The sequence below is a fragment of the Scardinius erythrophthalmus genome, assembly GCF_964197995.2.
Source record: "Scardinius erythrophthalmus genome assembly, chromosome: 2".
Taxonomy (NCBI): Eukaryota; Metazoa; Chordata; class Actinopteri; order Cypriniformes; family Leuciscidae; genus Scardinius; species Scardinius erythrophthalmus.
Window position 1 is genome coordinate 56343651 of NC_138222.1, and position 16868 is coordinate 56360518.

The following is a 16868-nucleotide window of genomic DNA, read 5'->3' on the forward strand; positions in this document are numbered from 1 at the left end:
CAAAATTGAAAGTTTTAAAAAGATTTTAGCAGATTTTTCAGTGAAAGTGACTGCCCAACAAAATAGTCATACAACTGGAGCTCTGCATATTTCAAGTCTTCTCGAAGTCACAATAGTTTTGTGTGACAAAAAATTGAAACATACAGTGAAAATGTCTGATTCAGTTTCAAAATTCATTCATCTTTGGGTGAACTGTATCTTAAAGATCCTGCTAGACGAGTTTTAGTTTTTTCTCAATCAAAACAATGTATTTTCTCGGTTTCATTGACTAAATGATTGACACAATGATACGCTGAAGTATGACATGTTGACTTTTTGTCCCCATCATATTTGTCAGCTTAAGCCCCAAAGTATACTTAAGTTTTGATGTGAATGCTAGCTTATACATACAGCCGAACACATAGGCTTTCAGATAATTAACGACTAAAAGCACTGTATCATTCATCCCGGGCCAGTAGTTGGCGATATCACTTTGTAAAGAAACACTACGCGCCCATAGACTGAACACGTAATACTCATGCGCATGATATAACCTTTTCACAAATTCAAGTTTTTGTAGTTTACACAGAGATGACAACGGTATCATTTACAAAAACGTACACTTTTGAAAGTTTGCATTTTCAGGCCCCCAAAATGTGGTTGTCGTGTATATTAATGGCTAATATGCATACAGAGTTTTCCGTTTTTAGTTTAAACTGTGTTGTGTAAACGGCCCCATACCTTAAACGGCCAGAAAATGTACCGGCTATACATATTTTTTTACCAGCCATGATAAGCCAGAAAAGTTATCAAGTCAAGAGCAGTGAGTGATTTTTCTTTGTCTTTTGTTGTTTGATTAAATTAAAAACACAGACGGCAGCAGGATTATTAGGCTGCTGTCACTTTAAGAGCTATTGCACGGATCCAATATACTGATACACATGCGTTGTATGCACGTGGATACTTGCCAAAATGGGCATTTTGACATCATTTTCTTTGAATATGTCTGTTCAAGCGCAAGAAGACGTGAAAGACATTTCAATTCAGTATCCGTGCGCTGTCTGAGATGCGGATTTCTCACACAAAACTTCCCGCACAGCACGCGAGAAAGCGAATTGAGTTCCCCTTCGTGTCTTCTTGCTCTTTCCTGACGTCCTTCACATCTGTTCATGTTCTCACAACATTGCATTGTTACAATTCATGAGAATGTTACCGATTGACACCATTTCATATAGTGGTCAACTACACCTAGTTTTACTCGCATTTGGCTCTTGGCGAGTGTTCATTTTAGGCCCTGACTATATGCAATATGCATACATTAAAAAAATGAAGTATTCTTTGGGCTTCAGGCATTTATATATCAACATTGGCTAGAAATTGCTGTTAAAGTTATATAAAATGTTGTGGTTGTCTTGACTCCCTACATGGTTTGACAGTCAGTCAAACTGAGCAAATGTGTCTTTAAAAGCAAACATAATTATGTCAGCACGCTGAAAGGACAGGGGTGGGAAGAGAGGGGGTGTTTTGATTTATCCGTCCATATTAAGGCGACATTTGCAAACCAAAACCATAAACAAAACAGAGCAAGTCGCTCAATGGACGTGTGAAAGTGAGTGGGAAAACAAGAGGCGACGGCCTGTACCACTTGACCCTGTCTTAGGGGTGTATGAGCGATGGGTGGATAATCCCCTCCACTCACACCCCTCTGAGACCCCCTCCAGGGCCGTCCCAGTCGAGCTCACTCGCCTGTCAATCACGCCACAAAGCTGTCTGTTCGGGGATTAGGACCCTCTCTTTCTTCCTCTCTCTTGTGTGTCTCTATCTCATTCACTTATTCCCTTCATTGGCAGCTGTCTTTAAATTCGGTTCATTTTCTGCCTTCCTGCTTCCACACAACTCTCTCTCTCTCTTTGGTTTTCTCACCTCTTGGCTGTAATCTTCCCACCGTACCTGCTTTTCCTCTCAAGCCGCTTTCTCTAACGATTCTTCGCGCCTGTCCGCTCTATCTCTCCATCCCATTCGTCCCTCATCCCTCGTTTCTGCGGAGAGATGGAGGGGTGTCTGGCAAGGATGCTGGCGTTCAGCTGTGCCAGGAACCGCAGTGACAGACACACACGCGGACTGCAAAAAAGGATGCCAGGCATCAACCTGAACTCGTCCAGACCAACACCATCCACAGGATGGAGAAATCACGAATGCGATCGCTTTTATAGCTCAATTAGATCTGGCTCGCAACCTGTCTTTTTTGACTCAAAGGCCCCCTGTTGTCCAGCACAATATTCAAAACTTAAGGAATAGTTCACTTCAAAATGAAAATTCTGTCATCATTTACTCTCCCTCAAGTTGTTCCAAACCTGTATGAGTTTCTTTCTTCTGCTGAACACAAAAGAAGATATTTTGAAGAATGTCGGTAACCAAACAGATGATGGACCCCGTTGACTTCCATAGCATTTTTTCCCTACTTTAAAGTTTAAGTTACTTGAATGCGACATAACTGAGAACTCATTTGAGTCGTCTGGTGTTTCAACACAATATCTGGGTGTCTGTGGCATCAGAAAGTTTGAGAACCCATGCCTTGAGCAATGAAAGATCTATGTCTAAGCAATAACGTTTTTCTTCATATGGCCTCACACACATTATTATGCTGTCGAAGAGATTGAAAGAGATCCTGTCCTTCACCTTTATAGTTCTAATATCTGTAATGTAGAGAGAGAGAGAGAGAGACTATTTTCCAGTTATTGCAAAAACAGGTGTGTGTGTGTGTGTGTGTGTGTGTGTGTGTGAGAGGAAGTGCAGGGTGATTTAACGTGGTTGTCTGTAACGTTATCTCTGTCTTTAATTCATCTTCTGAATGATCCGTTGTAATTAGATTTGTTTTTTATTCTCTTCCCCTCTGCTAGAGATTGATGGTCTGATTAAACCCACAGTCATAAGTGAGTGTTAGGCTCGCTCGCTCGCTCTCCCTCTCTCGTCTAAATAAGAAAAGCCGTAAGTTCAATAGTGTCAGGAAACACACTGCAACACAAACACCTTACGCTACCTTACTCATTAACCTGACAGTAAATTGATCCAGACGCGTATGCATGCACACCCTTTCTGGGTAGTTGAGGTGATTGCTTCATCTAAAGCTATTTTACACTGTAATTCTTGTATAATTGTATTAATTGAGATGGAATATGAACATGGAATATTACATATATCATTTTTTTTTATATATATACATTTTTAATTTTGTATGTTTGTGTGTGTTTATATATATATATATATATATATATATATATATATATATATGCATACATACACAAAAGTAGTTTAAAAAGTTAATAAAAAATATATATAGACATTTTCATTACTTGAAATAAACATTGACTAAAATAAAATATATAAAATATTGACAGTAAAAAATATTTAATTAAAATATTTAAAAAATATCCAAAGCAACATTTCTAATTTTCATTTAGTTTAAGTTAAAGTAGTAAAACAGCTAAAAATAAAACTTAATTAAAAAAAGAAAAAATATTTAAAAAATGATAAAAACAATAAAATTACTAAAACTTTAGGTAGAATTAAAAATGTGTTTAACTCTGTTTAACGCACACATTCCATATGCATTCATACACACACACACACACACACACACACACACACACACACACACACACACACACACACACACATATATATATATATATATATATATATATATATACATAGACAAATAATACATATATATATATATATATTGTGTTTGTGGTTTGAAGTACTTTAATGTTGAGCTGGTCTCATGGCTTTTTCCCTCTTTGTTTAATGCACACATTCCATATGCATTCATACACACACACACACACACATACACACACACACACACAGACAAAAGAGTGAGAAGCCCCACACACAATCCACTCACAGTGGAATGTATAAGCAAAAGAAGGAGTGATGGAGAGAAAGAAGAAAAGGGAACATATAGGAGTCTTGAGCAGATGGATATGCTTGCGTTATTAATTATGTCTCCTCTGGAGAATGGCAGCTTCCTTTAAGCTCAGCACACTGCTGATCCATAGTGTAGCACAATCAGACAAAAGCCAATAAAAGAACGGGGGAAAGAGGAGGAGAGAGATAATCCGTCCTGCCGAAAGCTGCGTCATTAACCGTTTCATAGTGCCGTGTCATGGCGAGCTGCCGGCTGCGTCTTTGTGTCAAATCATCACTCTTTCTCTCTCGTATTCTCCTTCTCATAAGGCTGGATTGTGGTGCGGTTTTTCTTTGGTGTTGGAGGAAACTTTGTGTGTGACTCTGCGAGTGTCTTTGTCATATCAGGATTTCTAGGTCACTTTAAGTAACTTTATGGATTTCAAACATATTTTCAAAAGTGAAATGCCACATCGATGTAGACTCGATGTAACACAGTGTATGTTCTTCTTTCTCAAGGGGCCCCACATTTGTCACATGACCAGCTGAATGCTATTCACTTTATCTTAGTTGTCAGCATTGTATTCAACACTTTCATTTTGTGGAATAAATTAATCATTTGTGACAAATATCCCTGCCAAAAAAATGTCTTCTGCATCCTGAGTGATGTGATGCGAGTCAGTAGGTGTCCGAGACTGTCGTAGCCGCTTGCAAAACATGAATTAAAAATGAACTAGTGCACATTTAGCCCCAAAACACACTCTATCCAAGCCGGATTTCATGGTTTTGTTATTAGTGTAATTGTCTATGGTTGTTTATGGTCAGTTTTCTTTTTCAGGTCAACTAATAATAAGACCATTTTAGAAAGTTCAGCATGTCTAGTGACAAAAGTGGATCGCTCTCGTTATAATCTTCGCACATATGCAGTTTGGCTTGGTTGATTGTAAAGGAAGTGATCTACTTTTGTCACGCCGCTCGCTTGTGGCATAGACACGATGCAGGGATATTTCAGGATATTGTGTGAGTGTTGGTGCATGTGTGCTTGGCTCCTGTCGCTGGCAGAACGTTGCTGTGTCTGGCACTGAGAGAAGAGGATAAGAGGAGACCATCAAAGATGGGATTAGGAAGAATTACACACACACACACACACAAACATAAAATGAGCCTGCCGCACACAATCCTCCTAAAATTTACAATCACAGACTCATTTCTGATTGATTTTCATACAACCAAATGCTGTATAGAAAAAACAGTTGAATAATAATTCAACGATAACGATAACAATAAAAGAATAAAGACGTCCACTCAACAACTATAACGATAATGACACAGAGAAATGATAGCATTGGAATCACAATTTTTTATTTTATTTTTCCAGCAGAGAATCGAGAAAAACATTGACAGCCAATCAGAATCTATGTCAAATCAGGCGAGACTAATTCGCCACTGGTTCCCTCACGATCTTCCTATGGTTTTTTATAATTCTTTTTTACAAATTTATTAGTAAAATAAAGCCTATGGTAAACACAACTTGACGATACCTTTTGTTCTACAACATAAACTATGCACAGCCATAACAAAAATGTGAATTTTGAAGCAATTATGTTTATTTTTGAAAACGTACGTTTTTTTAATTAAGTAACTAGACGCTAGATAAGACAGTTAAGGGTGTGAGTGTGTGCAGTTTACAAAACGTCAAGGTATCATCAAGTTATGTTTGCCACAGGCTTTATATTACTAATAAATTGAAGAACCCCATTATTAAAAAAAAGCTTTTAATGTTGTTTATGTGTCTATGCGGTGTTTTTAATATTCTTCAAGACAAACCATGTGCAAATTCATAAGTCGACACCATTGCTGAGTATTTTCTCTTTAAAACTGCAGTGAACCAAAGATAGGATCAAAAACACGGTTTGAAATCGTTGTTTCTGACGTCACAAACTACCTTGTAACCAATCAGATCAACGTGTGATCGTCAACGAGTGGATCTCTGAGCTGAGTGAGTGAGTGGAGGCGGGGCTCATTTGCACATTTATTGAATCGCGTATACTAAATGAGGCAAGGATGTAGAGTTACATTCAAGCTATTTTAAGGCATAAATAAATAAATAAAAAAATTCAAGGAAAAACGCTTAAATATGTCATTTTGGTGATCAAAGATGAGTTTTAAGGGATAAAATTGTTGACTACAGGGGGACTTTAATGAATCGACCGCCTATAAGCTAATCTTCAACATGTTTACTCTTAAACTTTAATTTTTGGATTGATCTATTTTTTTGAGTTTACACTGAAAAAATGCTGTTTTATAAGAGAAGTCACGGACAATTGCGCGACAGGTAGGATTCAGTTCACGGCACTTCTCATTCATTTCTATGATATCCGCAAACATTTGACTGTCACACAATTCTGAACGAAATTCAATGACGTCAAGGCTGTAATGTGATTGGTTATCAAAGCACACGTGATCCAAGTTAGCCGTTGCACTTCCTCCAATGGTAGAGCCACGGACCCTCGTATCTCCCAGTAATGGGAGCTTCTCAAACTGAAGGCTGCATATCTCGACTGCCACGTCTTCGAGCTCTCCACTGAAGGCCATCTCAGTTTGAAGGATCCTTGGATGGCAGACTTTGTTTCACGTCCTTCATTCAGCTCATTCTGAAGGATGCATCAAGTGTATTCTTCATGTCCTTCAATCACCCACAATCCTTTGCACACATTCCAATTCATTACAACAAATGGCACTGAAGTTCGTTATGCAAGACAAAAAGAATATTTTCAGAGATGAAGGCAATCGTGTTATGTTTGGTTTTGGTGTAAATTAATCACTTGACACTATAAACTGCCAATGATGTAAAACACTGGGATTCCACAGACGGTTGCCATTCACTTCATAGCGTTCATTTCATTTAGCCTCAGCTTGCCTCAACACTCCTGCCTGGAAGTTTCTAGTATGTCTTGATTAGCGGGTTCAGGTGTGTTTAATTGGGGTTGGAGCTGGACTCTGCAGGACAGTGGCCCTCAGGAGCAGGATTGGACCGTGTCATTCTAGCGTTCGGTGCTGAGGAGAAGCAGCCTCAGACGGACTGCTTTAGGAAGGACTCGGCCTCACTAGGATGCAGCTTTCCGTTTGAGAAGCACTCAATAAGACCATCTCTGGAATTATTCTTCTGGGTTTTGACGTCCTCTCGGCACCACTGTGTTTAAAGCGGCTCACGGCATTACTGCAGTGCGATCATGTATTAAACAGGACGTGTCTGTTATGTGTGGATGCTAGTTATTGTTATCATTCTTGGTGTGAACAGGACTTAAAGGAATAGTGCCCCCAAAAATGAAAGTTATCCCATAATTTACTCACCCTCAAGCCATCCTGGCTCTTCCCAGCTTAGAATAGATCCAATGGCCGTACGCGAGTTCATGAGGGAAGGGCCAGACGTATGACGTAAGCGTATGCTGGGTTAAAAACAACAACAATTTCTGGGTTATTTGGCAACCCAGCGCTGGGTAAATATTGGACAGAACACTTGCTGGGTTATTTTTACCCATCTTGTTGGGTTTTATACATTAACCCATTTGCTGGGTTGTTTTTAGGCAGTGCTGGGTCAGACCATTTGATTTTGAAAGTTTTTCATTTTAAATAATAAAAATGCACTCTAAAATCTCTGTTATATATAATCTCTGTTATATAATGTACAATATTTTTATTCAATGGCAACTTTCTCAGTTTTCTGAGAGAAAACAGAAAATGAAATGAGAGTTGACAAATGTATCCAGTTTCAAACGGTTTGACACATTGGGTTACACTGACCCAGCGCTGGGAATAGGTATCTGATGACCCAGCAGTTGAGTTACAGAAAAATTAACCGGCACTGGGTAAAAATATTAATAATAACCCAATAAAATGACCCAGCACATGAGTAAAAATATAAAAAAATAAGCCAGCAGGCTGAACCCAGCATTTGGGTAAAAAAAAAAATCTGTGTTTGCATGTTTTTTTTTTTATTAAAAAGAGCCAGTTCAAGAAGTAATTTATTCAAGAATTATTCAACACCAGAATAAACTGTTAACCGCTTAAACTGTTCTCCGCCAGAAACCCAGGTGTGGTGAACTGCTTTCTCCTATTTTTTAATAATACGATGGTAAATTTGAGATGTTTTAAAAAAGCTTCTCTCCAAATAGTTGACGCCTGTGTAGTGTATAAATGTGAATGTGACGAGAGCTTGGTGACTGATAGCTATGTCTCTGTGTGTGACCTGTTGATGTCTTAAACTCTCACAGACATCATGCCTGTCATTCTTACTGCAAAACACACACACACACACACACACACACACACACACACACACACACACACTCTCACACACTCAGGGCCGCAGATGGAAAACCTAATTCTGTCTTTTCTGTCTTTCCTTTTCAAAAAGCCACCAATTACATCCACTTCTCTCCACCTCCCTCTCACACGCTCACTCTCTCGTTCTCTCATTCCCTGTCCCCTTGCTTTAACGAGCTATCTTGTTAACGTCAGAGCCTCTCTTACTTTTAGCCTTTCTCCTTCTCTCGTTTTCTTTCCCTCTGCTCATTTTATCTTCCTCTCTCTCTCTATCTCTCTCTCTCTCTCTGTTTTTGTACCTCTCTTGTAGATAGAGGTGTACACCGAAAAGCTTTTGGCCTGATGAGAGATAAAAAATAAGGGAAAGAGAGGAAAGTGCTCTTGCTTTCAGAATAGAGGGATGCGGCAAAAGAAATGGAAAGCGAGAGGTTAGACTGAAGGAAAAAATGGAAGGAAAGAGACTTGGAAAAGCAATAATAGGTGGCCCAGTGACAGAGATTAGAGCCCTGTTAGACAGGGGAAGTAATTGCGTGGTGCACATGTTATGGGAGGAGGGTGATATTTTACAGCACACTCGTTTCTGGAAGCGATGCTTGTTGATGTGGGGACTCTGGTCTTCACATACAAAGGGACGGCAAATTACATTTCAGTATTATAAAAGAATCTCGCCCAGAACGCGTTTCATATCTCACGTTTCTTCTAGACAGCAATGTGAGTCAATGTAGAGCCGTTTGCTCAAGTTTCCTGCTTTCCGGATTTTTCCCATGAGAAAAGATTGTCTTGCGTGTCTCCAGAAGAAATCTCACAAAACCGCAAAAATCTAAAGTCGGCTTTCAAAAGATACAGATTTCCCAATTTGATTAATTTCCCCATTTACGAACATTCGCTGTGTCATGCATGAGGAGTTCAAGGCTGAAGACGTCCGTCTAGCTCGTGTTTACATAGAAAAACAATGGAAAAGTGCTAAGCTAAAACATGTTCTTTGTGCATTCGCTAGTCCAGCCTGAAAAATGCTGTCTTTTAATCATGATTTGAGCATTTAGAAACAACATTTAAGACATTAAATTTTCTTGCATATAAAATAAATTCTCTCTCTGCTAATGCTGTAAATCTAGTGTTTTCGACTGATGCAAATGAATCGGGTCATAAGAGTTGTTTGTTTCAGAGATACTCGTCACACTAGTGCACCATTATTTTTCTGATAAAAATTGTGATTTCAATGTAAAATGTTATTGTATTATATGCTTATTATGATTGTACGTATCATTATTTAGAATATAAAGATAAAAATACTTGTAATATTTCACTGTAAAATAGTGTTTCTGTGGAGTTTGTGACGTTACTGATGCACTCTTAAACATACAGCGCATATATTTATATAATTAAATCATAGCCTTTGCAATTTGGTTATCGCACAAAACCATATCATGATTTCAATTAATCGTGAAGTTCACACTGTATGTTTTTGACTCACTAAAAAAATCAGATCATAAGAGTAATTTGTTCGTGAATCGGTCTACACTTTCCCCTGGCGAATGTCACATCTCGTAATTAATATTAATGAACAGAGCTGATTAATTTTATATTGTGCCTCTTCCGACATAGGATTACGCTCCTGGCTACTATCCACATTAATTTTTATAGCTCTGAACTCTTTACTTTGTCAACCATTGTCTAATGTGGTTCTATTTTTATTTCTCTCAAGGAAACATTTGAGGAAAAGTTGATCCTGAAATGAAACTTAGCTCTGAGATTCCAGTTCAAAGTCTTTCCTTAGAAAAAGAGTCCCTGCATCAGTGAAGACGCTTTAATAGAGAGGGCTGGAGAGAGAAAACATCACTTGACTTTCGAGATTAGTGAAAGATGTAAGTATGGAGGAAGTGCGGAGGCAGAGGGCGGGCAGATCTCCCACAAGCGGCGTTAGCTATGCCTGAATTGATGCCGTAATGAACACCCTCGTGCATAGATAATTAATAAGAACTCTTGATTAATTACACTGTGATGAGCTTCTATAGATGCAGGCGTGGAGGACAGACAAAGGAGGAGTGATATGAATGTGAAAGATTGTTTTGTTCTGACTGTTTGTGTGTGTTAGCGTAGTGCATATGTCCCTGCATGACCTTCACAGAGAAGTTGAATGTTGTTCAGAGTTTAAAGAAATGTTCTGGGATTAATTCATCTCAAGCTCTACTGATTTGTGGCTTTACCGCAGGCAATTATTTCGACCCGACGAGTTTATAGCAATGGACGTTATGCCACAAAAGCTATTTGAGCTTTTCTTGTATTAAACCTACAGTAAAATGGACTCATGACATGAGAAATCTAATTTGCCTTGATCTTTTGACATAAAACGTTTTTGTACTAATTGAAAATCCTTCAAGTTTCTTAGCTTAAATTGACCTTCTCATTAGAAATGAAGCATTTATTTAATCAAAAAAAAAAAAGAAAAGATCTTTGATGTCACACGGGCAAATTCATTTGCATATGCCAGAGCAAGACATCGATGAATAGTTCTACATCATCACACCATAGGCTCCGCCCACTGGCGTTCAGTCGCTTAACGGCTGACATTTGACTACACTGGATGTGAGCGTCGCGTCAAAAACATAAAACCCATTATAATCACTGACGCTGTCTACACTGATACAGTTTACAGATGCGCGTTCAGTTTCTCACAGTCTGTCGACAACAGGACTAATGAAAGAGTGAAAGAACTTTCGTTTGGTACTTTAAACAGTTTGTTTGCCTCTCTGTACAGACTTCAGAAGGATCCCAGCATCAAAAACAAGTGGTTGAATTATTTTAATGTCGTCCCGGATCATGTCTAAGGATTATATGTTTGTTCGGGGCATTTTGTTTAGTAAACGAGGCACAGTGTAATGGAGAGTTCACAAAGAAACTCTTGTTGAAATATGAGGCAGCGACTGTATTGAATCTGACAGCAGATTCAAACTGAAGTAAATGATTTCATAATGCTTTGTCTGCAAATGACGGTTTTATGTGGATAATCTTTTCAAAACACTTGCTCATGTGCAATAGCGAGTGGGTGTTGATACGGTGCAGTGACATTAGCCAATCATAACAGAGGCCGTTTACTGACAAGCCTTAAAGGAGCCGTGCCTTAAAGTGAACCTCAAGGAACATATTAAAATACAAAAAAAAAAATCCATGTCTTGATCACTTTAAAGGTGTCTGAATGGAAAGGGGAAGTTTTGTATGCCAGCTGCGGTGCCACGGCACCTTTAATACCAATCTAGAAGCATCAGACCACAACCTCTGCAAAAACAAGACACGACCTTTGGCTCCGAACCAAACGCACACACATGCTGAATCTGAGGATCAAATGGCAAACTGTTAAATGAAACCCGCAGGGACCTGTAGTAGATGCAGATGGAGAAGCTTCATGGAGTTACGCTCTCTGGAGTGAACGCCGCTGTTTATTTGGAGGCTGGAGAGAACAAAATATATTGCTAGTCTTCAGTCCTGAATATAACTATTCAGAGGAAATAATATTTTTAAAACAAAACTGCAGCTGATTCTGATTCTAGGCATCTGTGACCTTGAGGATTCTCCACGGCCAGGTTCTTTGGAAGTAATTTTCACATTATCGTCGTTGTAAAAATGTTTTTGTCTATTAACCTAAAAATGTGATTCATGTTAAAAATTTAATTTAGCTGGTTTTATTCAGTCAAAGAAAGTATTTAATATAACTGAACAAATCTAACTATGTTAGGTTACACCAATGAAGGCATTTTGTAAGGATCAGATGGAAAACACAAAAAGCGTTTTATCAGATAACTGAGTTGATGTCTAATTTCCACAAGCTATAGTTTTCATTTGCAAAAATTATGATTCAAACGGTCAGTTGAACAAATGTTTCTGTTTGGCTGTTTAAGATTCTCTTACAAACCCTAGAGCCACAGTATTTATACATATTTTTTAGGAGATATAAAAGGATGGTTCACTCAGAAAGGACATTTCTGTCATCATTTACTCACCCTCATTTTGTTTTGCTGTATGAAGTTTTGGTAGCCATTGACTTTAGTTGTTTGTACAAAAAACAAACAGACATTTTAATGCTGCCTTTACGTACTTCCCACTTCTGAAGTCGTGATTACAAGCTCGTCGCATTCAAGTGTTTTGTTGTCGGAAAGAAATCATGGAGGATGCCAGGTTTAATCTTGCTTATTTATTTGGAAAATCTTATTAAAGCCAAAAAGATATTTAGCGTCTCATTCACTGACAACCATATAAACGTTCACCACGCTATATGTCAGCTTCCTGCGATTCTGGAATTTCGGTCAAATACAGACTAGTTTCACTGTGTATAAAACACACAATACGCTTCAAATGATTATTCACATTTGTAAATATGCACTACTTTAACGACAAGACAAGGCGATGTAGTCGTTGTGGAAAAAACTGATAAAGAATAGCAGTCACGGCACCAAACTCAGGAAATTATCCCAGAGATTCCCAGTGGTAAAGATGGCTGGAGAGGGCGTTCAACTATAGGAAATTTGTATTCCTGATTATTCCAATAGCATGTGAAGGTAGCATGATTTTTTGGATGAACTACCCCCTTTAAACCTTGATGATGTAGCCATCTCTTCATATAAAGTAGGGAATGGAAGAAGTATTTAACATCTCCCCCTTTAAATATGGCTTCTACTGGGATTTAGTTCCTAACACATGAGACACATTAAGCACAACATTTTTACTAATCAATGTACTTACGCACTGAGTTCAGACGGGCTTTCTGAAGACAGATGCTGACAGGAAGTGCCATCATGTCACAATGAATCTCTGCGGTGTGTTTAGGTCACCAGAAACACCACTGAGCTGAACTGATGGATAGACAAATGCTCATTGTTGTCCGAAAGGGGCCGGGGTCATGCATTTTTGTGATTTCTCTCCCTCTCTGTCTCCTTTTGTCATCCGTTCTTTTGTAAAATGATGACAAAGGGCATTTTTCAAGCTCTTTCTCTTTCCCCAGCCCCTCCCTCACCTCCTCATTTCTCTTCTTTCATCCTTTCTTCTTTCCAGCACTCTCACTTTCAGACCCTCTGTCCATCTATAGTTGTCTCGCTTTTTAGTCTCTTACCTCAGCATTCTCTCCCTCTCTTTCTTTACCTGTCAGTTTCCTCGGCTGGAGGTCTGACTAATTATTCTCCTCTCTTTCTCTTGCCCTCTCTCCTCTCGCGACACTCTGCCGAAGACACCTGGCTTAACCCAGCAGGACATCTCTGCGTCCATCTTTTCTCTCTGTCTCTCCATCCCTCGCTGCGCTCTGCCCTGGCTCTTTGGTTGTCTGATTTTACCACTGGTGGTAAAATATTCTTCTTTTCAACTAAAATACAACTAAAATAATTAGCTACCCAACTGTTTTCAACATTGATAATATTAAAGCGCCCCATTATTATTTCCCGAATATTATCTTTCATGCAGTGTGTAATATCGCTGTTTGTGAATGTAAAAATTCTGCAAAGTTTTAAAGATCAGTGCACGACAAATAAAGTTATTGTCTCCTAAAAGAAAGAATCGACTCTGAACTGCTGAAACGAGTCGTCAGTAATTCCAGTCTCTCTTCCTGTTACAAACCTACGTAACAATGTAACTCATTTGCATAATGGCAGTCTATGGTGTTAACTGGCTGCCTGTGAACAGCGTCTACTCTGACCCTCAAACACTGTAGTTGTAGCTGAGACTGGAAGAGTTTGGTTCGTGTTGTTCATGTCGAGAAGACGCTGTTTTCAGCGCTGAGAATCCACTTTGATGCTCTTCAAAAGAACGAGGACTCGCGCTGGAAATGATAGAGACTGGAAGAGTTTGGTTCATGTTGTCGACATGTCGAGAAAATGCTGTAAGTGGCAGACCAATCACAACAGACTGAGCCATCTGACCAATCAGAGCAGAGTAGACCAATCACAACAGACTGAGCCATCTGACCAATCAGAGCAGAGTAGACCAATCACAACAGACTGAGCCATCTGACCAATCAGAGCAGAGTAAACCAATCACAACAGACTAAGCCATCAGACCAATCAGAGCAGAGTAGCTCTCGGAAAGGAGGGGTTTAGAGAGATTGAATCTTCAAAGAACCGTTTTCAGACTCTTTGAGAGATGAGGTGATGTGCATCATGATGCGTGTAAATCTATTTTAGGAGACATTTTAAAGCAACACCAAGGAACTTTTCCTCTGCAGTCGCCCTACAGGTTGGAAGCAGAATTGTCCATCCAGTTGTCCATGTCGTAAATAATTTAGCCTACCACATCCTACTGTCGCACGTTTATCCAGCGCCGGCTTTGGAATCTATTGTAACGCTTGCCGTAAAGCAAGCCAAATTTGTAGTTTTCTTATGTCTCATTAGAACTACAGAAACGCGACCCGATCTGGCAATCTTACATAGCGTGGATATACCAGATAAAGGACCGCAAAGCGGTGGCATAAGTGCCTTTCACCCTGTCACGACTTGTTGAACCACTGAAACGATTTTGGAAACATTATTTGAAGGTAAAAAAATCCTACTTAGTGATGCTTTAAAAAAACTAGGAACCTTTAAAATAGCATAACAGTGGCACTTTAAGAAAAGGTTTTTGAACACCAAATCAGCAGTTTGACATCACAGGAATAAATCACATTTTAAATAAAATATATTAAAATAGTAAACAGTAGTTTTAAAGTGTACAAATATTTTGCAGTATCACTGTTTTTAATGTATGTTGATCGTGTGCAGCCTTGGTGAACATCAGAGACTTTTTTTCAAACACATTAAAACATTTTTTTTTATCAGTTTATCCAAGAAGTTTGTATTTGATCCAGAAGGGATTCTAATTTGATCCCATTAGGATTTTTTAGGATTGGATCTAAATTATGATAGTAATCCTGTAAAGGATTTTTTCACCAAGTGAATTTTAACATCTAACACATTTTCTTGTTCGTCACCGACCCCCCCCCCCCCTCCTCAATCTCTTTCTAACTCTCTCTGTCACTCAGCCTGTTAACCTAGTCAGCAAGTTGGTGTGAACTTTCTTTCTCCGAGAGTTTGATAGGAATAATGATCAGCCATTTTTTTCTCCCTCTCTCTTTCTCCCGAGAGACGGAGGGGTGGGAACAGTTGAGGGAGAGAAAGAGAGTCAGGAAAGAGTGAATAGGGAGTTTCTGTTTTCCTTTTTTTTCCTCCAGCGTTTTCATGTTCGCTGCATTTGTGAATGGTCTCCTTAGAATTCTCCGATACTAAGGAGAGAATCGTGCTATTTTTAAACCCTTTCATGTTCAATTATCACAATCATCAGGGATTTGCTAGATCTTTTCAGAATGAGTGTGCATATGGATCGCATCCTGTTTGTAACAGTGTAGTTGTTGTGGATTTGAGTTGTTGTTTTCCTTCAATGCGTGTGTGCGTGTGTGTGTGTGAATAGAGCGTTTGTCGTAGTATTCCTCTCACGGGACTCTACACGTCGCCGCGCTCTCGAAAACGTGCCTCTACCCCGCTGAGGTCCTCAGCACATCACCGCTGAGGACGCTCGTACTTCACTTCCAAAATTCATTCGCTCTCTTTATTTATCCAGCATCCCTCCTTCATGCAAATGAAAGGATTGCCAGCAGAAAACGTTCCCGTGGACCACCGCGCAGCTCCAAAGCCTCTCTCGCCCGAGGCCTGTCAATCATAGCCTCAGCTGTCAATCTCCCCCCGACAGGAAGTGCTCTTGAGAACAACCGTTTGAGAGGCTGTTTCTGATTGGCTGGGGGGAGAGAAGAATGTCATAAAGATCCCGTGACCCTGTATGAGTTTGAGATGAAAGTTTTTGTGTGCTAAAAAGATGCCCTTCGGCACTGTGGAGGAGATGAGATTCGTATGGTACAGCGCGCACACACACACACACACACTCGCAGCAGAAACTGGCATGAGGCACATCTTGACAGGATTGGAAGCAGAGGTGTTTGAAGCAGTAGTCAGTCTCATCTGTCTCACCTCTCTCTCTCTCTCTCGGGTCTCTAGCTGTTGATTTTTTACCACAGGGCTCCTCAACTTTGGGTCCTTCTGGGACCCCGGCCTGACCGCACTAAACCCACCAGAGAGAGTATACATGGAAGAGATAAAGAGGCAGTCAGAGGGAAAAACGGCAAAATGAAAGTGTGTAGAAGGAAGAGTGAGAGAGTGGAATGACTTTCAGATGCTGGGACGGTTGATTTGTGAAGGCGTCGGGCTGTTTTGGGTGTTGGGCCTCAGGGTGTGGAGTAGCAGGCTGTCGTCACTCCACACTGGCCCTGATTCGCCCCGCTCACCACACGGCCCTGTTCAATTCAGAGTAGCACTGCACGATATTGGAAAAAAACTGACATTGCAATATTTTTTTTCCGCTGCAATATACAGTATATTGCGATATGAAACAGTTTCCCCAGATGATTTGAATAGCTATATTTAGAAAGAATTATTGATTCTAGAATGATTGGGGTGATTTTGTAGGCGAGTGAATCTGTAAAGACAATAACAAATAAATTACAATCATAAGGTAAATACAATAGAACAAAGATACAAATGAATTAATAGTGCTTTATGTTTTTCTGGTAAGTCTAACGGCATTCAGATACAGAAATTCCACAATTAAATTTAAAACAACACTGCATAGTCTTCACTCTATAAATTGAA

The 16868-nt window shown here is 39.4% G+C and overlaps 1 protein-coding gene across 2 annotated transcripts in view; it reads left to right on the top strand.

Moving 5' to 3' along the window:
- Positions 1–16868, top strand: part of efnb3b (ephrin-B3b) — an 83196-nt gene that overhangs the window by 15504 nt on the left and 50824 nt on the right. The window contains exon 1 of one of the 2 annotated variants that reach the window (XM_081356607.1): positions 10024–10079. The exons of the other annotated variant lie outside the window; for it this stretch is intronic. Within the exon in view, the coding sequence (XP_081212733.1) occupies positions 10078–10079 (2 nt within the window). The 5' untranslated portion in view covers positions 10024–10077. Of the gene's footprint in view, positions 1–10023; positions 10080–16868 lie in introns of those variants that run through there. 2 annotated transcript variants of the gene reach the window in all.